The 24,847-nt window shown below is 44.0% G+C and overlaps 1 protein-coding gene across 13 annotated transcripts in view; it reads left to right on the top strand.

Annotated features, from left to right (window-relative positions):
* PBRM1 (polybromo 1) overlaps positions 1–24,847 on the top strand; it is a 2,726,611-nt gene that overhangs the window by 1,560,248 nt on the left and 1,141,516 nt on the right. For all 13 annotated transcript variants that reach the window (XM_044078866.1, XM_044078877.1, XM_044078870.1 and 10 more), the window contains 2 exons: positions 10,975–11,132; positions 23,412–23,681. In XM_044078866.1, the coding sequence (XP_043934801.1) occupies positions 10,975–11,132; positions 23,412–23,681 (428 nt within the window). The remainder of the gene's footprint in view (positions 1–10,974; positions 11,133–23,411; positions 23,682–24,847) is intronic.

Here is a 24,847-nt window from a genome sequence, read left to right as displayed (position 1 = left end):
TGGTCTGCTCTTTTAGACTATGGGTCTAAGGAAAACTATTCTTTGATTCCTGATTCTGCCTTTCAGGAGCTGTCCTTTGGTGACACTGTAGTTCGTATGATGAAGCATTTAAAGTGGGATTGTTCCCAGGTCTGTGATATTCAAGAGGTATTATGAGTTGTTACAAATGGAATCTCCTAAACCTTCTGATGTACCCCTGAGTTGGATGCCTAGTTGGATACATTTGCAACTGCCTCTTTGGTTCCTGATTTCCAACCTCTGGCTTCTAAAAATCCTGACCATTTTTGTAAGGTGCCTGAGCCCATTAAGTACCTTTACAAATGTCCTCCTTCAGACCCTGATGTGATTTTTCTTTCTGCTGTCAAGACATTCAAGTTTTTAACTTCTTCCAAACTTCTTCCTTCTGATAAAGATAATCGAGCTATGGAGAGACTGGGGAAAAAGGTTTTATCCTTCTGTTTCTCTGACCTTCAGGACCATAAATTATCAAACCTATATGAGCAGGTATGTTTTAGCCCTTTTATCTCAACTCGAGTGTGGGGGGGGGGGGTGTCACCTTCCTGACTCTGAAGTAAAGTCTGCTTCATTCTCTTTATTGAGTTCTACTTCTCAGATTGCCCGTCACTATTTGGAATGTAGTTATGATGTAGCTGATGCATCTTCTACAGCTGCTGCTTCAGGTTCAGTTATGAGAAACTACACTTGGCTTTGTCTCCAGGTTTTACCTGATGATATTAAGGCCAAGCTACTAGATGCTCTTTGGACATCAAAAACCTCTTTGGTGCAGCTGCTGTTGACCTCTTTATGACTATACAAGACAAAGGTAAAGCTATGCAGGATCTTAAACAATTTTTTGTTTTTCCCATTCCCAAATTTCAGCGAAACTTCTAAGTCTGCTTTTGTTCGTAGGCAGCCTCATCAGCCTTCTAAAGGGAAAAGAGCTCCTAAGTGCATGCTCTCTAATAAATCCACAAAGACTTCTAAAACTCAAAAGCCCCCTTTTTAGGACAAAATCTGCTTCCATCTGACATATGTTCTCCACCTCCTATTGGCAAGGTTCCCCGTCTCTTAGGGTTTCCCTGTCTGGCAACAGATTACTTCATACTCTTGGGTTCTGCCCATTATCCATCATGGTTATTTTATAATGTGGAAATCTCCCCGCCTCCCCCTTCTTCAATCTATCTCAACCTCCTCCAGACCACCTTCCTCATGGTTTTACAGGACTTATTGGATCAGGGTATCAGCCAACCTGTTCCAGAATCTCAGAGGAACAGGGTTTTACTCCATGAGGTTTCTGGTTCCCAGTAGACCTTTTTTTTCTCAATGCTTTTATAAGGATTCCCGCTTTCTGAATGATTTCCCTCCAGGCTCTGTTTCCTCTCTCACTTCCACAAGGCTTTTCTGGTCTCACTAAACCTGAAGGCTGCCTTTATCCTCATATTCCCATTCACCCTTTCTTCAGGATTTTTTTGTGTTTTTCTTTCTTCTTCTCATTTTTAGTTCTCTGCTTTGCCCTTTGGTCTTACTATAGCCCCAAGAGTATTCACCAAATGTCTGGCACCTGCCATAGCCTTTTTGCAGGCTTTGGGAAATCCAGGTATTCCCATATCTAGATAACCTACTTCAAGTTCCCTCTCAACCCAAGCTTATGCAGGATCTGCACTCACCATGCTTCTCCTGCTTCAGTCTGGGATTCACCATCCATCTCATGAAGTCAGTTCTGACTCCTTCTCAAAACCACATCTTTCTGGGTTGCAGAATCCAAACCATTCCAAGGTTGGCTCCTCTTCTTCCAAGCTGCTGTCTCTGACAACTTATATCTGATGTCAGTTTTCATTCTGTCCTCAACTGTTGGGGTTTAGATCCAATCCTTGAATCAGACATGGCCATTACTAAAGCTTATGGTAACCAAAAAGTTCTCAAGCTTCTCCCTTATCCATAATGCACCAACTCCTTGCATACCTCAGATCTCGTTTGCTGCTTTTCACAAAAGGATGTGGTCAGCCATAGCTCTTGAGCTTCATCGCTAAATTCTTCAGATAAGTTAGATTTTTTTCTATCAAAACTTTATATACTGCCTTTGTGTATTATTTCCTTGTTCTTGTATGTATAGTATCACTGTAAATATTACTGGTATCTGTCCCTCTTTTCCTTTACACGTTAATGTATTTAATTACCATCATTGGTAATACCTTTTTTTCCTTTGTTTTCTGAAAAAAAAAAAAAAAAAACTTTCCTATCTGCTTTTCTCCTTTTTGTTGATAAGAATGGCTGAAAAAGGGCCCTTCTGGCTTCAAAAAGTGTTCAAAGTGTGGGCACAAGTTGCGTATTTCAGATGCACACAGTCTGCATTTATGGATTAGGTCTGCAGCACCTACAAGAAAACTGTTCTGTCACAGTTTTAATCCTTGTGCCTTAGAGGACAGGATGAAAAAGTTATTATTGAAAGGTTTGTTGCCGCCTCCTTTCAGAGAAGCTATTAAAGAGGCTCAGTCCTCCAAGCTTAAGTCCAAGGAGTCAAAATCTCCTGTGGCTTCTACTTCCTCTGTTCCATCTTCTGAGCCTTCCAGGAAGTGGACGAAATCAGATTTGAGGAGGTCTCAAACTTCTTCCCCCTTCTGATCTGAAGAACAAAAAGGTTGTCTGATTCTACATCCTCGGATCCAACCAAGAAACTATCTGATCCCGACTACTCCAGATCCTATTGTCTTGCCAAGGACCTGATATTCCCCATCAGTTGATCATGTATCTTTCAGGTTGCCTTCCCCTTTATACAAAGTCACCTCCCCTGGCATCAACTTGTTCATCCAGGAGTTTGACTGAAGAAGATGTGGATTTGGATGATGAGGATGTTTCTCTTGGCGCAGATCTAGATGGGTGTGTTACCGGCTCCTACCATTTTGGGTTAGGAACCCTGTCCATTGACCAGTCCACCATCTCATACTCCTCCTCTGATTCCTTTGGTTGCTTCAGAGTCTCGGGATCTGAGTCTTCTGGGTCCATCAGTCTTGGATCCAAAAATAGCCTTATCCTCCGATCTGAAGGCTAACTCTAAGTGCCCTGGCTCTACCCTCTTCGGATCCAGAGGTGTCTCAGAGCCAGAGCTGTCTGTCAAGTCCGAGGCACTGGGATCGACTCTGAACATATTGGAGCCATCTCTGCACCTTGGAGCCTTGGCACTGGACAGCTCGGCTCTGACTTCCTCCTGTGGGAGATTTTTTTAAGGCAGGTGAGGACAGTGGTCCAGAAGACTCCCCTTCTCAGTTTCAAAGTCGTCGTCTTCTCCTGGTGATCTGCCTTCAAGGTTATGAAGAGGGTATTCTCTGCTCCAAGAGGATTGGCGAATCCAACCTCCTTGGATCTACAGTCCAGCTCAAAGATGTCTCTGCTCTTGGAGCTTCATCATTTGACGCCACAGGGACAGCCAGCTTGAGACCTCTAGTATACCCAACAGGATTTCATAGATATTCTTCGTGTTTCACTGTTGCAGTCATTACATTTTGGGTTATCTGCTTGCAGTAGCCCTCAGTCGGCCTGATTAACAAAGTCTTGGGTCCTGCGTCGGTTGCTGTCCCTTCTTCCATGATGTCAGGTCATCAGGGGTATAAAACATGCAGCTGACACCATTACATCAGTCTTTCTTTCCATGCGGAGCCTGAAGCAGAAGCAGTTCGCAAGTGCCAGTCGGCAGACTCCTGAAATTTTCCTTTTCGAGTTTCAGAACCAAAGTCTTCAACTAAAGTCAAGTACCCCATTGGGGAAACGTTTTCTTGCTCCTTACTGATGTCAGTAAGCGTTAATAATTGCATTATTTGTGGAAAGCAAATACCTCATAAAAATTTCCATTCATACTGTATTCATTGCCTAGACCCTGACCACGACGTACCTTGCTGTCGGATTTGTGCTTTATTTAATCGGCGCACTATCCGTCGTCGGTATATTTTTGCCTCGAAATATTTTGGTCCTCTGTTTAATTATCCATAAATGTTGTCGGTTAGCCATCCGACTACCGGGATTTCGAAAAAACGCAAAGATAAAGACAGAGACAGGCCATCGAGGTACAAAACTGACGCCGACGCCAGTCACCAGTTCGCCGGTACTTAGGCACTTTCGCAGCCCTTGATACCCGGTACATCTGATTCGCAGGCCTCTACTGAGACCCATTCAGAGTCCGGTATGCCGCTACAACTATGGAACCCGTGGATGTCTCTACCTTGGATGGGTCCGGAGCCGCTGTGCAGGCACCGGCTTCTGAGGGTGTATTCAGGTCTACGGACTTGCATATATAACAGATGCCTCCTTCTTCATTTAGGCCTAAATCTCGAACCATGCCTAAAAAAACGATGCCCAGGCCGCTTGCTCAGGCCTCTATGCCTAAAAAACAAATGATAAGAATGGCTGAAGATCTCATAACTCTAATCAGGGGAAGCCAACCTCCCCCTTCTAAGAGACCTAGGGCTGAAGTTGTTTATGAATCTTCTGACCAGGATTCTGATTTTTCTGATGATCTGAATTTTCCCTTATCTACTTATGAGGATTCTGATGCAGAGGACTCTATTCCCTCTGCTTCCCCTCCAGAGGATTTTTCTTTTGGTGAAACCTTGCATACTCTAAAGGAGCATTTCCACTGGGAAAGCCAGGATTTTTCTGATTCAAAAAAGAGGCTTAGGTTTTTCTTACTCATGCCTCAGCATAGGCCTTTAGCTATTCCTCCTGTACTACACATTGTTGATGATGCTTTTTCGGAATCTAGTTTGGCCCCTGATTCTTTGCCTCCTGCTCCCAGAAAACCTGACAGATATTACAGGGTTCCTGATTCACACAAGTTCCTTTTTAAAAATCCTATTGCGGATTCAGAGACTATTTCACAGGGACCCAAGGGCATTAAGGCTTCTACTGCTAAAAATCCTACCCCTTCTGATAGAGACTCCAGAGTGCTGGCTAGATGGGGTAAGAAGGTTTACACTTCTGCAACCTTGGCCATTAGGGCTTTAAACTGGCAGTTTCTTATGTTAAAGTATCAGCAACATGTTATTGGATTGCTTTAACAGAAAATGACGTTGATTCCTGACTGCGGAAAATAAAGAATTACAGGATTCAATGCATTCTGCTGAACAGGTTGGAAAACATACTTTGCAATGTGGATTTAATTCATTAGAGGCCTCTTGCAGGGCTGCTGTTACTGGGTCTGTGCTCAGAAAGCATGCTTGGCTTAAGGAGCAATCTTTGCCTGATCATGTTAAAGCTAAATTGTTGGATACTCCCTTAAATCAGGACCGCCTGTTTGGCAACAAGGCTGAGGAAGTTCTTAAAAAGATGGAAGATAAAGCTAAATCTATGCAAACTGTTAAAGATTTCTTACAAGTTCAGCCTCCTAGATTTAGTAGGCACTGGCCCTCTAAGAATTGGTCCTTTCCAGCCCCTTCCAGGTCTTCTCAACCAAACCCAGACACAGCAGAAACCCCAGGTTTCAGTCCCAGGGGAGACACAAGTCTTAGCAGTGGGGGGTTTCCGCACCCAAATCAGGGAGTAGTAAGACTCCCCCCTATGGAAAAACTGTATCAATGACTTGCTTTTAAAACTTCTAAGCACTTCCCAACTGAATGCTCCTTTAGGCGGAAAATTTGGTCTGCAGGCCAAAAACTGGGAACTCATTACCCAGGACAAATGGGTTTTAAATATAGTGTCCCAAGGATACATATTTCACTTCCAAACCTTACCAACACCAAGGGGGTGGCCAGATCTACCCCCAAATCAGTGGGCAGAGGCCCAAAATCAAGTACTCTCTCTTAAGCATGGGGGGCTATTCAGTTGGTACCAGTAGAGGAGAAGGGACAAGGTTTCTATTCGAGACTTTTTCTGGTACCCAGAAAAGGCAATACATGGCATCCTATCCTGGACCTTTCTACTGCAAATACCTTTCTGGTGATTCCAAAATTCAAGATGCTGACTCTTCAGCTGCTTCTTATGCTAGGCAAAAATGCATGGTTGGCAACACTAGACTTAAAAGAAGCATACCTGCACATGCCTATCAGGAAGTCTTGCAGAAGATACCTACGCTTCAAAGCAGGCTATACATGCACTATCAGTTCTCTGCACTGCTCTTTGGCTTATCTACTGCACTCAGGGTATTCACAAAGTGCCTAGCTCCAGTCATTGCATTCTGCAGGCAAAGAAATACTCAAATATATCCATACCTGGACGATTGTCTAATTCAGGCAGAAAGCCAGGACATACTTTTGAATAATCTGGCCTTTGTTCAAAGGGTACTGACTTGTCTGGGGTACACCATAAACGAGAAGAAATCACATCTGGTACCCTGTCAACAAATTATATTCCTGGGAGCAAGCTTGAATACAACTTCCCAGATGGCTTTCCTCACGCCAGAGAAACTGACTCATTTGACAACCTACTTCAAACAAGTGGCCACAAAGACCCAGTTATCTGCAAGGCAAATACTGCAAACTTTGGGGTTCATGACCTCCTGCATTCTTCTAATGCCATATGCAAGGCTGCATATGAGGAAACTGCAATGGTATCTCAAAAGCCTATGGTGTCAACATTTACAGGATCTAGAAGCTACGATTCCTATCATACCTTGCTAGGCCTAGAGTCCCTTTGGTGGGCAGAGGCCTGCCACCAAAACAAGGGACTACCATTCACACTACCCCCTGCCACCCAAACCTTAACAACAGACGTGTCAGACTATGCATGGGGGATTCACCTAGCAGGGAAGTGCATTCAGGGCAAATGGAACCCAAGTCAGATGCACCTACAAATAAATCAAAAGGAAATGTTAGCTGTAGAGAATATTCTGACAGCCTTCAAGGACCACATTCTTCCAGGACACCTAATGGTAAAGACGGACAAACACCACTGCCATGTGGTACATAAACAAGCAGGGGGGTACACACTCTTACCCCCTCTGCAGACTAGCCATGGCATTGTGGAACACAGCCTTGAGCTACCAATTGAATCTTCAACTCAATTCCTGCCAGGAAAACTAAATACACTGGCAGATGAACTAAGCAGAAACCCCATGGACTCGCACGAGTGGAAACTGGAACCAAGGATTTTCAACATGTTGACAAGCAAATGGGGGAGCCCAGATATAGACCTGTTTGCCTCCCCCCAGAACCATCAATTGGACAAATTTTGCACAAGGATTCCCCACAAACTAGCTTGGAAAGTGGATGCTCTATCCTTCAGCTGGTTTTATGCCTTTCCTCCTCTGCCTCTGCTTTCCAAGGTACTATTAAAGATCAAACAGGACAAGCCAAGGACGAATTTAATTGTACCAGACTGGCCACGCTAACACTGGTACCCTCTCCTGCGCAGTGTGTCACGCTTGTCCCCATGGTACCTGCCTCAGACTCCTTCCCTGTTGTCTCAGCAGGAGAACCAGATTCTGCACCCTCAGCTGCAAACCCTGAACCTAGCAGCCTAGCTAATTACCTAATCTCTCCTTTACTACCCCTCAGTAAATCAGTGATGGATATCATTTTAGAGGCTAGGAGGCCTAGTACTAGAAAATCTCATGCTGCAAAATGGAAAAGATTTTGTACCTGGAACCAATCTCAAGGGATGAGCGCAGCAGTGCCCAGTTTACCTCAGATTCTACAATATTTGACTGAGATGCTTCATAAGGGCTTGTCCTTTTCCTCCATCAAAATTCATGCCTCAGCCATTTCAGCTCATTATAGCTCAGAGCCTCCCCTCTTCTCTCACCCACTGCTCAAGCAGTTCCTCAGAGGGGCCAAAAATTTAAGGCCACCGAGGAGAGCTCCAACTCAAGCCTGGGACCTTAACTTTGTCTTGGAGAAACTCACTCTTCCTCCCTTCGAGCCAGCTGCTACTGCAGATTTAAAATTCCTTTCCTGGAAAACAGCTTTCCTGTTAGCAATCACTTCTGCAAGAAGGGTATCTGAGTTATAGGCCCTTATGGCAGTGGAGCCTTTCATCATCTTTCATGCGGACAGGGTGTCCCTCAGAACCAGTCCCCCCTCCATGCCAAAGGTGGTATCCAGTGTGGCTCTTAATCAGTCCATTCATTTGCCAACCTTCTTTCCTAACCCACAGAACAAAGGGGAATGGATACTGCAGTCCTTGGATCTGCACAAACAACTTAGATTCTACTTGGACAGGACTAAACTCACAGGAAATCTGAACAACTGCTGGTGGCATTTGCTGCAGGGACAGAGGGGAAAACTATTTCAAAGCAAACCATTTCAAAATGGATAGGCCACTGCATTCATTTCGGCTATAAGCACCATGGAAAACCTATCCCACAGGGTATCAGACCCCATTCAACCAGGGCTGCATCTACCTCTACAGCCTTTCTCAGGGGCATCCCTACAAGGGACATCCTAGAAGCTGCTACCTGGAGTTCTGTACATACTTTCTGCAAGCATCACCATTTGCCAACTTTCTCTAAATCCAGAGTTTGTTTTGCCACTGCAGTCTTGCAGGTCCTTATAGCTGGTCCTAATTCTATATAAATTCCTCCCAACCTTCGCTTTGGGATTCTACCCAAATGTAGTGACTGCAACATTGAAACACGAAGAACATAGTACAGTTGTGTAGGCTTACCATAAATGTAGATGTTAGAGTGTATTCACTGTTGCAGTCCTGGTTACCCTCCCTTCAGCCCCCTTTCTTCTTTTGGCTATACCTCTACTCTCACTTACTATGCTCAGAAAGCTTTTTGGTGTATTTGCTTTTTTGTTGGAGGTATATCCTTGTATTATAGATTTAATTGCTTCCCATTAGGGAGTACCTGACATCTGGGGCAAGAAAAACTGATGTAATGGCATCGGCTGCATGTTTTATACCCCTGATGTCATGGAAGAAGGGACAGCAACCGACGCAGGACCCATGACTTTGTTAATCAGGCCAACTGGGGTCTACTGCAAGCAGATAACCCAAATGTAATGACTGCAACAGTGAGTACACTCGAACATGTACATTTATGGTAAGTGTACACAACTGTACTTTTCTTCTGACACTTCCCCAGGACACCCCACCGAGTAAGTCCGTGGGAAGAGAAAGTGCAAGAGGAGGCACGTGGACTCTCCACAAGAGTTGGTCAGTCATGTTATATATCAACAAGCAAGGGGGAACCACGTCATATCCCCTTTGCAGACAAGCCATGTTAGCTTGGGATATAGCTTCATAGCACATTTTCACTCTACAGATATCCTACATTCTGGCACAGCAAAATTGTGTGGCAGATGAGATGAGCATGGCAAGTGCAGACTCTCAGGACTGGAAACTAGATTGGGAGCCTTCTGCAGTTTGATCCATGTGTGGGAAGTTTCTTAAGTAGACCTATTTGCCTCCTTTCTGAACAATCGGCTGGTGAGATTCTGCCGCAGGACTCCATGCAGGAAGGGCCTGGAAGACAAATGCATTTAATTTCCTTTTCTTTGGACATGGTCTTAATTCCCTTTAGGCACTTATTTATTGAGGATGTTCAACAGGTACTAATGGTGACAAAAAAGCCTGCTACTAGGAAATCATACATTAGGAAATGGGAAATTTTTTCTAGGTGGTATCAAGAGCGTAAGTAGCATCTTTTCAGGGCTAGCTGATCTATAGTTTTACAATATTTGTGAGCATTACTATTCCATGACTTTTCTTACTCCTCCTTCAAGGTTCATTTATTGGCTATTTCAGCATGTTTGCCAATTGATCCTCCTCTTAAAATGCATTCTCATGTCAAAGGGGTTTTGCATAAGAGGCTTCCAAGAAAACCAGTGACCCCCCCCCCCCAGTAGCATCTCAGTTTTTTGCTAGAGAGGCTAGCAGTTGCTCCATCTGAATCAGCTAATCTAGCTGACTTGAGGTTCTTAACATGCAATACGGTTTTACTGATTACTTTGACCCCTGCAAGAAGGGTATCTGAGTTGCATGCACTTACGGTAAGTTAGCATTAGCTCATTCTCCAAAGAAAGAGGGTTTCTTTGAGAACTAGTATTTCTTTTATGCCTAAAGTGGTATCCCACTTTACTTTAAACCAGACTATTCATGTCCCCATTTTCTTTCCTGAATCTAAAATGAGGGCGAATGGATACTCCATATCTTGGATAGCCACAGACATCTCAAGAGCTTGACAAAACTTAAGACCAATTGTTCATTGCTTGTGAAGGTAAGAAGGGACAACCTGCGTCAAAACAGACTTATTTCCAAGTGGTTATATAAGGTTATTACCTTCTGTTATACTCACCACAACAAAACCATTCCAGGCAAGGCCAAGATCTGCTGTACCAGGGCCTTAGCTTCATCTATGGCTTTTTTTGAAAGGATTGGAGTCTAGAAGTATTCTAGAAGCTGCCACTTGGTCCTTTGTACATCATTTTACAAAGCACTATTAGATTGATTCCTTCTCCATTTCTAGATCAAGTTTTGCTTGGACCATTCTCCAGGGGCTACTGGACTCTTCTCATTCCACCTCCCACATGTAGTAAGCTAGAGTAATCCATCTTTATAGCTTATTCTACTGTAACAGTGATCAATATAATGAACATAGTACAGTTGTGTTGCTAAACTTACCGTAATAGTAAATGTTCAAATGATCACTGTTGCAGTTACTACTCCTTTCCTTCATCCCCCTAGTTTTTTGGTATGTTGTTTATGCCAGAATGTGGACATTATTTATTTTTGTTCTTCCTAACATTGTCCTTTCAGAGCTTAGCCTTCTGGTCTCTGCAAGTGAAAGGTCTGGAGGGCTTCAGACTTTGTCAGCTCAGGTTGAACTGCCTGACTGAGTGCGTAGAAAGTGCCCTGAAGCTTTGGAAGCTGGCCAGCTGTTGTATCCTATTCAGAATACAACTCATATAGCTAAGGCTGCCACAGTGATCATTGACCATTTGAGCGTGTACTGTTATGGTAAGATTACTTATACAACTGTATTATACTGAAAGGTACCTTGCAGGTTATTGCATCATGATGATGTTTTTCTTTATTTTTTTATAGGTGAGAAATGGCTGTATGGCTACTGGTTTTATCGACCTCCAGAAACATTCCATCTTGCAACTCGAAAGTTCCTAGAGAAGGAAGTTTTCAAGAGTGACTATTACAATAAAGTGCCAGTCAGCAAAATACTGGGCAAATGTGTAGTTATGTTTGTTAAGGTAAATAATGAATAGAAAAATAACTGCGCAGTGTTTTTCTTTGGCTTTTGCAAGTATGGTGAAATTCGAATTGTTGCCAAAAACTTCACTGAATGTTTAGCTTCAGCTTGCTTTGTTGTTGCTGAGTCAGGTTGCTTGTGTTTTTGTTTAATTTTAAGTTTGTGGCCTGGTAATCAGGTGCTCTTCACAGAGAGTTGACTGATAGGCGTTCCTGTCTTTGCCGTGTCCAGCTTAGCTATTTTTCTTCTCTTCATCTGTAATGTTCTTTAGGTGCAGGTGCCTTTTTGCTGGTGCATCTGCTGAGTTAGGAGAGCTTGTGTAGTCACTGTGCCTACCAGATTGTCCCACTTTTTTCCATCACTCATGCACTTTCTCTGTCCTGATATTCATCATGGAAACATTGCCGCATTCACTGCATAAGAAATGCAAACCAGTAAAGTGTAGCCAGCAGACCTAAAGGCAGAACCCACATCAGAGTTGTCTTAGTTGCTTGTGATAAGATTATGCAGTGAAATACTCCTGCAAGTGCCAGCTTTTGAACCTAGCAATATGAACGGAGAGGAAGACGTTCCAAGTCTGTCTTATGTCTTGCAGGATGGAGGTGATTGAGAGTGCTCATGTCCGGGATCAGCAAGATAGCCGCTCACATAATGCCAGTCCACTGCCAGAACACTTGAATGCTAGTAAAGGATTTTGAGGGCAGTTAACCATGCTCTACTATGGAGACATCTCCAAGAAAGCTTTGTGTGTCTTCAGCTGCACTTGGAATAGCAGGGAGTCTTCCATTTTGGCAGACATTAAGGAGCCTCTAAGCAAGGCAGTCACCTTTGGAGACCGTATCTCAAAGATTGGCACCATCCACTCTGTGTTTCAGTGGTTGGAGCTTACCTATGACTGACTTGTACTTGGGGAATTTTTCTTTGTTTTCCTTGGTAGATTATTGGTGTTTGAATTCGAGACCAAGGACTTTTCCCCAGCCACCCGTCACGTTACTGAGGACTCTGGGGCCTGTATCACCAAGACACACAGGACAGGCCCTTGAGGTCAGTTAGCTGTTGGATGAAAACTGCATTAATTGGAGAACATCTTTAGAAAACAGACTGATGCCATCTCCTAACTTCATGCAGGCATCTCCAGTCCCCACAATTCTTTCAGTGACACCTTGTGTCTTGATACCTTGTCACCCAGCCTGTTTTCCTTGACTTTAGAAACATCAGTGAAATCTAACTCACCCATGTTGGAACTTTGTTTCTGGAGGTTTTTTCCTTTCACTCTGTCTTGGGAAGGCACTGTCAGAATTCAGTAGCCTTTATCTCTGAGTAAAGTTAGGACAGGGATGCCCCCCATTATGCCCCCACTTTACCCTGTAACTCCCGGTTTTAGTCCACTAACACTGGTCTGAGGCTATTTTACCTTTCTGGAAATGTCTTACTTGAGTGTCTTTGGGGGAGAGGGGTTAACTGTTCTGTCTTCAAGGTGTATGTGTTTAAGGATGCTTTCTTTACTGCAACCTGGGTACTTTTGGATACTACTCCGATTCTGTCTGCTAGCTTACGGCTTAGTGCATTGAGATCCTGTTTTAGTATCTTACAACCAACTTATTTGCAGCCTGTAAGGTCTGGCATAGGTTGTAGAGGGCAAAGCTTTTTTCCTGCCCTGTTGGTTTGTAAGGAGTCTGAAGCTTTGAACATAGTTCTCAGGAGAGTGTTGTTCTCTGTCATGCTGGGAGTTACATCCCTTTGGTTATTTGTCTGAACTATCCAGATTCCATTCTTGTGTTGTGGATCAGACTCTGGAAAGGCTTCCTGCTGATTCAGTGAGGTCAGTGGAGAGTTAAGACCATTGCCATAACTTCTTTGTGTGTTCCACTGTATGTTTGAGTGTAGTTTTGCTATGGCTATGACAGCAAGCTTTGGTATTTTGTCATAAAGGTTGGCACGGCTGATATCCTCTCTAAGGGTGAATTCTAGTGGGCCTTCCTAGATGCTGCTTTCCAAGAAGAAGTCCTCACAGGTTAAGTCCCCCAGGACTTGTTTGAGAACCTTCAAAGAACAAAAGTGGCCCCGTCAGTGTTCAGGGGCGCTGTGACCCACCCTTAGCTTCTGCAGATTTTTTCACACCAAACCAGCTTGCAGTAAAGAAGCCCTCTCACAAATTGAAGAGGGGTCCCTATCAGCAGTAATGTCCATTACAAGCTGTGCTGGCCAAGTCTCCAAAGAAGGCGACTCTACTAGCCCTGTACAGAACTGGTTGTGATTGCATTTCTCATAGTGCACCATAGCTTTGAGAGCTATCTCAAAGGACCATGAGGATGTTCTTCGTCTTCCCTTGCTGCAGTCCTGACTATTGGGTATAGTCCGCGTCCCAGTCGGCCCGAATACCAGAGTATAAGGCTGACGTCGGTCATGGCGCCTTAGACTGACGTCAGTACGTCAGGGTACTAATGCGCATGACCGACGTCATTTCCTCAGTCTTTTTTGCCGCATGGTCCGATGCAGAAGCAATTTTGCGAGTGCAGGTTGGCGTTCTGAGATTTTCCGAAACCAGAGTTTCAGACCGAAACAGAGTTGGCTAAGTAACCCCGTTGGGGAACATTTTGGTTTTTTCTTGCCTCAGTATTTAACCGGATGTCAGAAAAAGTGAATAACTGTATTTCTTGTGGGAAGCAGATACCGCATAGGGATTATCATACATTGTGTATACCTTGTTTAGGGCCTGAGCACGACGTTGTTGGTTGCCGCTCTTGTGCTAGATTTAACAAGCGCACTATTAAGAGGAGGCTTGATTGTGCTAGGTTAGTGTTTGGGAAGCGTTGCAATTATAATATGCCGTCGGATGCTCCGACGCCCGCTTCATCCAAGAAGCGCAAGGATAAAACAGTGAAGCCTAGGGGTGAGGAACCGGCAGTCCCGGACGTCGGTTCTTTAGAAGGCTCAGGGGAGCCAGAGGTTTTGCCAGGAGTCTCTATGGAGTCTCAGGCAGATACTTTACTGTTACAGGATGTGCCCTCTCAGGAGGTAGGTCAGGCTGAGGGGGCTTCTCAGGTAACTGTTCTTCCCTCTCTTCCCAAGGTAGTTAGGGCCTCTCCTTCTGTTGCCAAAGCTTCTTTTAGAGGTAGGCCAAGTTCAGCTTCTGTGGGGGCTTCTCCTAGCATTTCGGGCTCTGTGCCTAAGAAACATATGCTTAAAATGGCAGAAGATTTGATTACTCTGATTAGAGGTTCTATGCCCCGCCTGATAAGAGGCCTAGGGTGGAACAGGAGTTTGATAGTTTTGAACAGTGTTCACAGGCTTCAGAGTCTTCTGTGGAAGACTTGCAAGAGTTTCCTACTTATTCTGATTCGGATGTGGATGATTCCACTCCTACAGCTTCTCCTCCTGAGGATTTTTCATTTTCAGAGACTCTTCACTCCATGAGGGAGCACTTTAAATGGGAAGGCCAGGATTACTCTGATTCCAGGAAAAGGCTTAGGGAATTCTTGTTTTACCCCAGCATAGGCCCTTAGCTATTCCTCCTGTGTTGAATGTGGTGGAGGATGTTTTGCAGAGGCTTCCTGAACCCTGACTCCTTGCCTCCTGCTCCTGTTAAGCCGGATAGGTATTATAGGGTGCCCAAGCTCATAAGTATTTGTTTAAGAGTCCTAGGGCGGACCCAGAAACTGTTTCTCAGGGGCCTAAAGGTGTTAAAGCTTCTGTGGTTAAAAATCCTGTACCCTCTGATAAAGAGGCAAGGGCTTTGGATAGGTGGGGTAAGAAAGTATATACTTCTTCCACTCTAGCCATGAGGCGTTGAATTGTCAGTTTCATATGCTGAAATATCAGAATTATCTCCTTTCACAATTGAAATCTAAGGTGGATGCTTTGGCGGAAGGTATTGAGTGTAAAGAATTGCTGGATTTGGTTCATGTGTCTGAACAAGTGGGTAAGCATTCTTTGCAGTGTGGTTTTGATGCTGTTCAGGCCTCCTCGAGGGTGGCTGCTACTAGTTCTGTTCTTCGCAGACATGCCTGGTTGAAGGATCAGAATTTAGCTGAGCATGTTAAGACCAGGATTTTGGATGCTCCTTTACAGTCTGAGGTGTTGTTTGGACCACCTGTGGAAGCAGTTTTAAAGAAAATGGAGGACAAAGCTAAGTCTATGCAGACTGTTAAAGTTTTTTTGCAGGTGCAGCCTCCGAAGTTTAGTAGAAATTGGCCTGCTAAGGGGTGGACATATCCTGCTTATGGTTCCCAGTCTAGGGGTAGGTCTAGACGTGGTAGGGGCAGGGCTCAAGGTTCGTTTAGGCCTAGATCAGACAGTTCACCTGCTCAGACTTCTGGTGAGGGCAGGGGTCAGTCCTTTCGTAAGCAGAACCAATGACCTGCCTTTTCAGCTGCCAGTGGATTCTCGCCTGGCAGCTCCTTTGGGAGGAAGATTGTCTCTTTTCAAAGAAAATTGGGATTTAATCACTCAAGACAGATGGGTGCTGGATATCATTCATCACGGTTACAGATTTTATTTCCACACAATGCCCCCTTTCAAAGGCATGCCAGATGTTCCTCCTCCACAAAGAAAAGAGGCTCACAAGCAAGTTTCTCAGTTACTCCAGATAGGAGCCATTCAGCCAGTCCCTGTATCAGAAAGGGGCTTGGATTTTATTCTCGCCTGTTCCTAGTACCAAAGAAGGGGAACACGTGGAGACCAATTTTGGATTTATCTATCCTCAACACTTATCTGGACATTCCCAAGTTCAAGATGTTGACATTACAGCAACTGTTACCTCTGCTGGGCAAGGATCACTGGATGGTAACTTTGGATCTCAAGGAAGCTTACCTTCATGTGCCTATAAGGCTAAGTTGCAGAAAGTATCTGCGGTTTCGAACTGGAGATTTTCATTATCAGTTCTCTGCATTGCCCTTTGGCTTATCTACTGCCCAGAGTATTCACAAAGGTTCTGGCTCCAGTGATAGCTTACTTCAGGCTTCAAGGCATTCAAATCTATCCTTACTTGGACGACTGCCTGATTCTGGCTCAAGAAAAGGAAGACCTTCTACAGCATCTGGAATATGTCATAGCAGTGCTAAGATGCCTAGGGTATTCTGTGAGCGGAATAAAGTCCAGTCTAGTACCCTCTCAAGACATGTGGTTTCTGGGTGTGAGACTGAATACAGCAGCCCAGATGGCCTTTTAACCCCGGACAAACAAAAGAGTCTGTCACTTTACTTCCATCAACTATCTCATCAGTCCGTGCTGACTGCAAGGACAGTCCTTCAAGCATTAGGGTTCATGGCATCTTGTATTCTGGTGCTTCCCAATGCCAAACTGCATATGAGGAAGCTGCAATGGTATCTCAAAAATGTATGGACACAGCACTGCCAAGATTTCGACACTGTCATTCACATAATACCTTGCCTTCAAAAGGAATTCTTGTGGTGGGCTCAGGAATGTCACCTAAACAAGGGACTCTCTGTGACCCGGCCAGAGGCGAGTCAGATTTTAACGACAGATGCCTCGGACACTGCTTGGGAGCTCATCTAAATGGAAAGTGGATACAAGACAAGTGGCCTGCCAGACTACAGCATCTACATATCAACATGAAGGAGATGTTAGCAGTCCAGTTTGCATTGATGGCTTTCAAGGAGTTACTTCTTCCAGGGCAGGTGTTGATTCTAACAGACAACACAACTGTCATGTGGTACATCAACAAGCAAGGGGGAACACATTCTTATCCTCTATGCAGGCAAGCAATGATTTTATGGGAGACTGCGTTAAGCCTCGACTGACTCTTCAGGCAAGGTTTCTGCCAGGAGCACAGAACTCCCTAGCAGATGTATTAAGCAGACAAATCATGGATCCCCACGAGTGGAAACTGGATCTTCATGTATTTCAGAAATTGACAGTGTCATGGGGAACTCCAGACATAGATCTGTTCGCTTCTCCACTAAACCACCAGCTGCCAAAGTATTGCACAAAGGGGTTTCATCACACAGCTTGGAAAGTGGATGCTCTGTCTTTCAGTTGGAAAAACCTTCATGTCTATGCCTTTCCACCTCTGCCTCTTCTTCCAAAGGTGTTATTAAAGGTCAGACAAGACAGGCCAAGGATGATTTTGATAGCTCCAGATTGGCCTCGGCAACACTGGTACCCACTTCTAAGGAGTCTTGTAAAGAAGCCTCCATGGCCTTTACCTCTGATTCCTCATCTGTTATCTCAGAAGGACGGTCATCTGCTCAATGTCAAGCTTCAATCTCTTCATCTCACAGCTTGGCATATTCTGTGTTGAAGCGCAGCAGGTCTCAGCTTCCTCAACAAGTTTTAAATGTGATTATGGAAGCTAGAAGGCCTAGTACTAGGAGAGTGTACGCAGAAAAATGGAAGAGATTTTTATTTTGGAGTACAGCAAAGAATTTGGAGATTTCAGAGCCTAATTTGAGTGTGGCTCTTCAATATCTTACTGAATTATTGGACAAAGGTTTGTCCTTCTCTTCCATAAAGATTCATGCTGCAGCAATTTCAGCTCACTATGATTGTGACCCACCTTTGTTTTCGCATCCTTTGTTCAAGCAGTTTCTTAGAGGGGCAAAGAATATAAGACCCCCACGTAGAGCTCCTACTCCTGCTTGGGATCTCAATTTTGTGTTGGAAAAACTTACTCTACAACCTTTTGAGCCTGCAGCTACTGCTGAATTGAAATATTTGTCATGGAAGACTGCTTTTCTGTTGGCTATTACTTCTGCAAGAAGGGTGTCTGAGTTGCAGGCCCTTATGGCAGTAGAGCCCTTTGTGATTTTCCATAAGGACAGGGTTTCATTACGTACTAATCCTTCCTTTATGCCTAAGGTGGTTTCTAGTGTGGCTTTAAACCAAACTATTCATTTGCCTACGTTTTTTGCAGATCCTCAAAATAAAGGGGAAAAGATTTTGCACACTTTAGATGTACACAGGCAATTGCGTTATTATTTGAGCAGGACTAAGAATTTTAGGCAGTCTCAGCAGTTACTTGTTTCTTTTGCTTTGAGTTCACAGGGCAAGCCTGTGTCAAAACAAACTATTTCTAGGTGGATTGGCTTTTGCATTGCATTTTGTTATTCCCATCATGGCAAAGAGGTTCCAGCTGGGATTAGGCCTCATTCCACTAGGGCTACTGCCACTTCAACAGCATTTCTAAGGGGGTGGCAACTAAGGATATTCTGGAAGCAGCTACTTGGAGTTCAGTGCATACTTTCTCTAGGCATTATCACCTGCCTATATACTCTAAGACTAGGGCTGGTTTTGCCACAGCTGTTTTACAAGGCATGTTGTCAGCTCCTGCTACTTTATAATTTGCCAGCCTCCCTTACCTCTGCTTTGGGATTCTACCCAATAGTCAGGACTGCAGCAAGGGAAGACGAAGAACATAGTACAGTTTTGTACCTACCATAAATGTAGATGTTCGAGGATTCCCTTGCTGCAGTCCAATACTCCTCCCTCCTTCCCTCTGTGTTTGGGTGGTTGTGTAGGTGAGTTTTCATGCTTATATTTTTGTATATATTGTTGTATATATTGTACATGTTTTTGGTGCAGGTTGTTTTGGGACTTGTCTTTTGGGTCTTCTGACATCTGGGGCAAGAAAAGACTGAGGAAATGACGTCGGTCATGCGCATTAGTACCCTGACGTACTGACGTCAGTCTAAGGCGCCATGACCGACGTCAGCCTTATACTCTGGTATTCGGGCCGACTGGGACGCGGACTATACCCAATAGTCAGGACTGCAGCAAGGGAATCCTCGAACATCTACATTTATGGTAGGTACAAAACTGTACTTTTTCAAGTTTGAATGGTAGTCATGTTTTGGAGGTCTTAGATCATTTAAAAAGTGTCCAAGCCATCTTGTAAAGCCCTTGGGTCAGGCCAAGATGCTTCTGCTCATATGGGCCTCCTTCAGGAAAAGGATAGGAGGAGGGAAGGGGGGGTTATTTCCATGTGTTCTCCTTCCAAAAGGGGAGCATGAAATTTCTTTATTTTCCTGGGTTTACTGCTTGAACTAGCTCATGCAGTAAATCAAGGTCTGGATGGTGACTCCTCAGAGATGTATTCTCCCTCCTGCCCCAGAGAACTTGAAAAATAGTGTTGCTGGACATGACTGGATAAATATCTGGGGTTTGCCCAGAAATTTCTTATTTTTACTTTGGGTGGGCACCACTTTCAGTACAAAGTGCATTTGTTTTAGTTATTCCTTTGCACTCAGTGTCATATCTAGATTCTGGTGTCTTCTGTCATTGACTTCAGTGTAGTATCTCTGGCTTGGGTGCTGCCATGTTTGCAGAACTTTGGGGTCTCTCTAAGGGTGTAGTTGGACTGACTACAGTGTATGTTTCCTGACTACGTAGTGGGTCAGTGAAAAATGACCTTGACAGACTGGGTGAGTATGCATTGTATTATCCAGACTTTAACAACCCTACACTTTGTGTCTTGTAGTGGCCATTATCTTTTTTGTGTCTTCTGTATGTCTGAGGATATATTTTTGCAGTAGACTGAGACTTCAATGGCTTCAGAATTATAAACACTTGTGGAACTGCGTCTGGCCTCAGGCCTGTCTGGTCTTTGGAGAGGTGGACAGTTACTACCAGTCTCAGTGTGGGTCATCCTCTGTGCATGAGAGCCTATAGCAGTTTGTTTTTAATATTTTTTGGCCCTTGTTTCCTCTGTGACCTTCAAGCCACCACATGTTTGGATTTGCTCATTCCTCCCATCCTCTTGCATCAGAAGCAACTGGGAGATGGAGGTGAGAAATGGGCTTCATGTTTCATCAGTGAGGGTGGGACATAATGCTCTTAACATCTTGCTTTTTTTGGCTTGAGCGTGTAAGCTCCTCCCCACTGCATCCTTTATGCAGGAGCTGCAATTCTTCAGCAGGACCCTGTCAGTACCTTCCCCCACAATCCCCATGCTGGACAAGCTGGTGTTGGCCACTTAGTTCTGTGTAATCTTTGAGCTGCTGCTAAAATCTGGGATCTTTTGGAATAGACAGGCCGTGGAACCTCTCTGCCACATAACCATCAAACCTTATGCAAATTCCAACAAGAGATATTTCATATAACAAAACAGAGAGCCTGTCTCAGTTCCTTCATGGTTTGGGGAAGTGGACTATCTGTGAGAAGGGGGCGCCAAATAAACCAACTGAAGCTGTGTGCAGTGTTTTGTACTGTTAAGGCACTAGAAAGGGAGTTGTGATTAGAACTCGTTTTGATTCAGTCTGACTGTCAGTCTTTGGTGGTGGAAACAGACAGATTGGCATGCACCTTTTAGTCTTTCTGTGTATATAGACAATATAGGTGTCTTCAGTGGACCATAGACCAATGCACCCCTGCCAGCCCCAGTCATATCCTGGGAGAAGCGAATGTTCTACCTGCATTCTCCCCATCCAGTATGAGGAATGGGCTTATGGCTTCAGCAGCCCACTAGGGAATTAAATCTGTTTGCGAAATCAATACACCGCAATCCATTCCCACAGTTTACTGTATGCTGTATTGTTCAGGATTTTGAAGACTGTCATTTAAAACTTTTACCTCAAAGCTTTAAGTCCCTGGCAAAATGTACTGACTCTACCAAGCACTATTAAACACTTGGCAAGTGGCAGTTGGCCATGGGGATTTAATTTCTTATTGTCATTTTTTTTTTTTTTTGATGAGGAAAAGGGTTATGCTTGTGTGTAACAATGCTGTGAAGGGCTTGGGGGCTAGTGGTGTGTTTGGTGTTTGTCACTAAAAAAAAACTTTACCTCAGACATTATTTTCCTTAGGAGGTAACACTGACTCTTCTAAGTTTCTCTAGCTGCTTGTCAAGATGCCATTTTCAGCTGACAAATGTTTTTGAGCCCATGTGGGAATTCCCTTCTTTGTGTGATTATGTTTTGAGGAAAAGTATTATTTTGTGATCAGATTATGTTATGAGAGGCTAGGACTTGTGTGTTTAGTGGTTGTCACTCAAAACTTTTCTGGTTTGTCAAGAGGTAAAATGGCCTCATCCATGCTCCGTTATCAACTCAGACTTCTTTCACAGTGTAAACTTAGTCTTGGTTCCCTATGGCGATCCCTTTCTAAATTGTTTTTATGAAAGAAAATGTAACTTTTCTAGCACATTTAATTGCTAGGATCTGTACTCCTAATCCAAAGGGCATTGCAAAAGGTCAAGGATGATGGGCAAAAGACATGCTGATGACTGCTTTTTGGCACAGACATTACTGATTCTCTCTCTCCTGATAGGTTTTGCAAGGGAAAAGCCAGGGGGTGCCTTCACTTAAAACAAAGGGTCCTTATTGCACCTCAACATGACCACTCTAAGGCTGACAAGGCTGGATGTGATGACCTTAGTGCCCTACCCAGACATATGTATTAGAAGTTGTGGTCAGTATTTATGAGAGAGGCTAGGAAAGCAAACACAATGTGGTATTACCCAGCCAAACGAAAAGATGTCCCTTTGGTGCTTGGAGATGTCACAGTGGTCCTGGACTTCCTGTCAGATCTTTTTCAAAAAAGGCCTCTGTTATGCTTTTTTTTTTAAAGGTTTATACTTCTGCTGTCTTAGCCTGGCTTGAAATGCAGACCCAACACCCTATACTCGAGTGTTAGTGAAACAATTTCTGAAAGGGGTTTTGCATTCTAGACCTTCCACTATGGGGACCTCAACTTCAATGTCATCATAGTTTTTATGCCAGGTGACACCGTTATTGGTCACTACTGTATCTGTCAGAAGGGTTTGTGAGTTGCAAGAACCGAAGTGTAGGGAACCTTTTTTGTTTTTATCACCAGGATTGGGCATCCTTTTGTGTTGACCATTCTTTAGTGATAAAAGTAGTGACTGAGATGTCCTTGAATCAAGCTGTCCACTTACCTGAGTTTTTTTCTAAGCTACAAAACGAAAGGAAAGAGTGACAGTCTGGATGTGCGTAGACAGCTTTCACTTTATCTGGGCAGAAAAAAATATTTATGAAATCGGATGCTAGGAATGATGAACAGTTAATAAGCAAGGTTCTTCTAAATGGCTTGCACATTGCATTTGTTATTGCTGCTTGGCTTATGGTAGGCCTGTTCTATTCCACCAGAGCCACTGTAGCCACCACAGCATTCCTTAGGGGGAGGTTGGGGACAGCACCTAGTCCATTTTAAAAGCGTCTACCTGATCCTCAGTTCACATTTTTTCAAAACACTGGAAAACAGGATTTTCCTTAGCACTCATGCAGTGTCTGCTTTCTTAAATCTCCCTTTACAACCAGCCACTCACCAATATTATGCTCTGGGAGTCTTCCCACAAATGAGTATGAAGATGAATAGTATAATACATTTAGTACAGGTTTGTCACCATAAATCTAGATGGTACAGTACCTTCAGTGGTGCAATCCATGTTCCTTCCCCCTGTCCTTTTTATTTCCTTTCTTGACACCGTAGGGCCGGGTGGGTCCTGTTTTACCTAGCCCTTCACCTTCTTTTCCCTAACAGGCTCCTCCTTCCTTGATGCTGCTGCCCTTTCCAAAGAGGGAGAGAGAGAATCTCTGGGGTAGACCCGTTGCTCGGTAAGTGGAGTGCTCCCTCCTAGTCTGTGGTGCCAGCGTTATAGCTCATGGCATAGCCAGAGCATGAAAGATCTAAGATGGTGTGATGGTGGCAGGTATTTTGTCAGTAGAATCAGCCATTGGATTCCTTTCTTGGATGGAGAGTGGGTAGCATTTGTGGTGGGTAGCCCTTACAGATTAAGCAGGGTAACTCCATGACTTATTTGAAGCATAACCTTGGATGACAGAATGGACAGTGGTAGTACATCCCTGGTGTGACCCCACTAGCCCTTAGGAGCGAGGCCAAACTAGGTTGGGGTCTGGTTAATACCAGTTCATGTCTTGGTAAATTATGGGATCGTTGGCTGTTCATCCAGTGTGCCATTTGCAGCCTAGCTTGGTATAAACCTATGAAAAGGAAAAGTACTTGAGGGGGGTGGTTGACAGTTTGGTTTAATTTTCAGTTGTTTCACTGAAATTTCATGTACCATCGAGTATAACAGTCTGTAACTGTTACTTTCAGAATTGTGAGGGTAGATTGTACGTGTGTATTATTGTGAAGAATAAGTAAAAAGTAAATATCGTGGGTGTGCTAGGTTAACTCCAGCTAGATACAAGTGTGTAAGACAATTTACCTTTGTATGTACAGTTCTGACTGGACTTCTGAAGGTAGTGTAACAGATTTCTTAATAAGAGTTTATTTTGCATTGCTGAGTGGTAATTTTATCACATTGGCTTATTTTTCTTCTGTTTTGTTGTTTTTATTACAGGAATACTTTAAATTGCACCCTGAAGGGTTTTCTAGTGATGATGTCTACGTTTGTGAGTCACGGTACTCTGCAAAGACCAAATCTTTCAAGAAGATTAAGTTATGGACCATGCCGGTCAGCTCCGTGAAGTTTATCCCACGAGACGTTCCTCTGCCAGTTGTGCGAGTCGCCTCTGTATTTGCCAACACAGATAAAATTGAAAGTGATAAACCTGTGGAAGTTGCTGAAGAAGAAAGCAAACCAGATGAACCTCCTGTTGTTCTTGAAAAGGTATGTGGGGCAGTACAGCTAAGTGTGGCACCCATTCAGAGGACACATGGTGCTCTGCTGTTTGCAACTAATAAGCTGTTCTGCATCTTTAGGACATACCTGGAATCAAGTAGATACAATTTGCTCTGTTTTTAGACCCATAGTTATTATTGTTTACTAAGGACTTCCAGCCATGCAAAAGCCCATGGCCTTCCAAAATACCAGAGTTGTTTACCATTCCCCTGCCGGCAGGCATCCTTTCTAGCCAGTGTCAAGACATTGGCAATACAAAGGTTTGTCGGATGACACCATTTTCAGTTCTTTCTTATAGTATCAGTCCTATGCACAAGACTGCATGTGTGATTGTCATCCGTCTGTTAGCTTGAAACTGCAGGATTCCACTAAGTACCCCATTGGGGAAACCCTTTTTATCTCTGTATTCAGAATTCAAAAATGTCAATAACTGTCTGTTGTGTGGAAAGCAGATGCTTCATGAAAACTTGCATTCTTGTTTATTCAGCTTAGACCATTTTGTGGTAGATTTAACAATAGAATCATAAAGTGTAGGGCTGAATCCCTTAGTCAATACCTAGAGTCAGGAAGTCTTTGGCCTTTGCACACCTTGATGTCATAATTTCCCAGGCCATATTCTCAAAGAAGTGTAAGGAGAAAAACTTGAAGTATGTGTAGGATACTAACATCTCTATGTTCAACTCCCCAGCTTGGCATGAAATCATTGACACAAGTGGGCCACCTTTACAGCCCTTTGGTCTGGTGCCTATTAGGCTTGAGTACTCTGGTGTTTCCCCTCTGGAGGCTGCCATGACTATGGCAGAATCCGTGTTTGTACAAGCTGATATCAGACTGACATCTCTTGGGCTCAAAGCCACTTAGTAGGCTGTGGAACCCAATGCCAGAGTCCTAGCGACTGAGTGAGTGTGGTATCCCTTAGTTATTGTTCAGCAGGAAATCCAGGGAACCATTTTGAGGTCGTGGCCACTTGCCTCTGACCTGCAGCCTTGTCTTCTGCCCCCATGGCCAAAACACCCAAAACAGAATGGCAACTGGGTTTGCGCCAGCCGATACTGGCTAGATCCCCTACCACCTCTTCCCAGTTCTCTCCACTGGACCTAGTCAGGCTGGCATAAGACTTCTATATATACAAACTCTGAGACAGCACTACAGTG

Source organism: Protopterus annectens, chromosome 7.part1 (genome assembly GCF_019279795.1).
Source record: "Protopterus annectens isolate FY-2018-M chromosome 7.part1, PAN1.0, whole genome shotgun sequence".
Taxonomy (NCBI): Eukaryota; Metazoa; Chordata; order Ceratodontiformes; family Protopteridae; genus Protopterus; species Protopterus annectens.
This window is presented reverse-complemented; position numbering and strand designations above follow the sequence as displayed.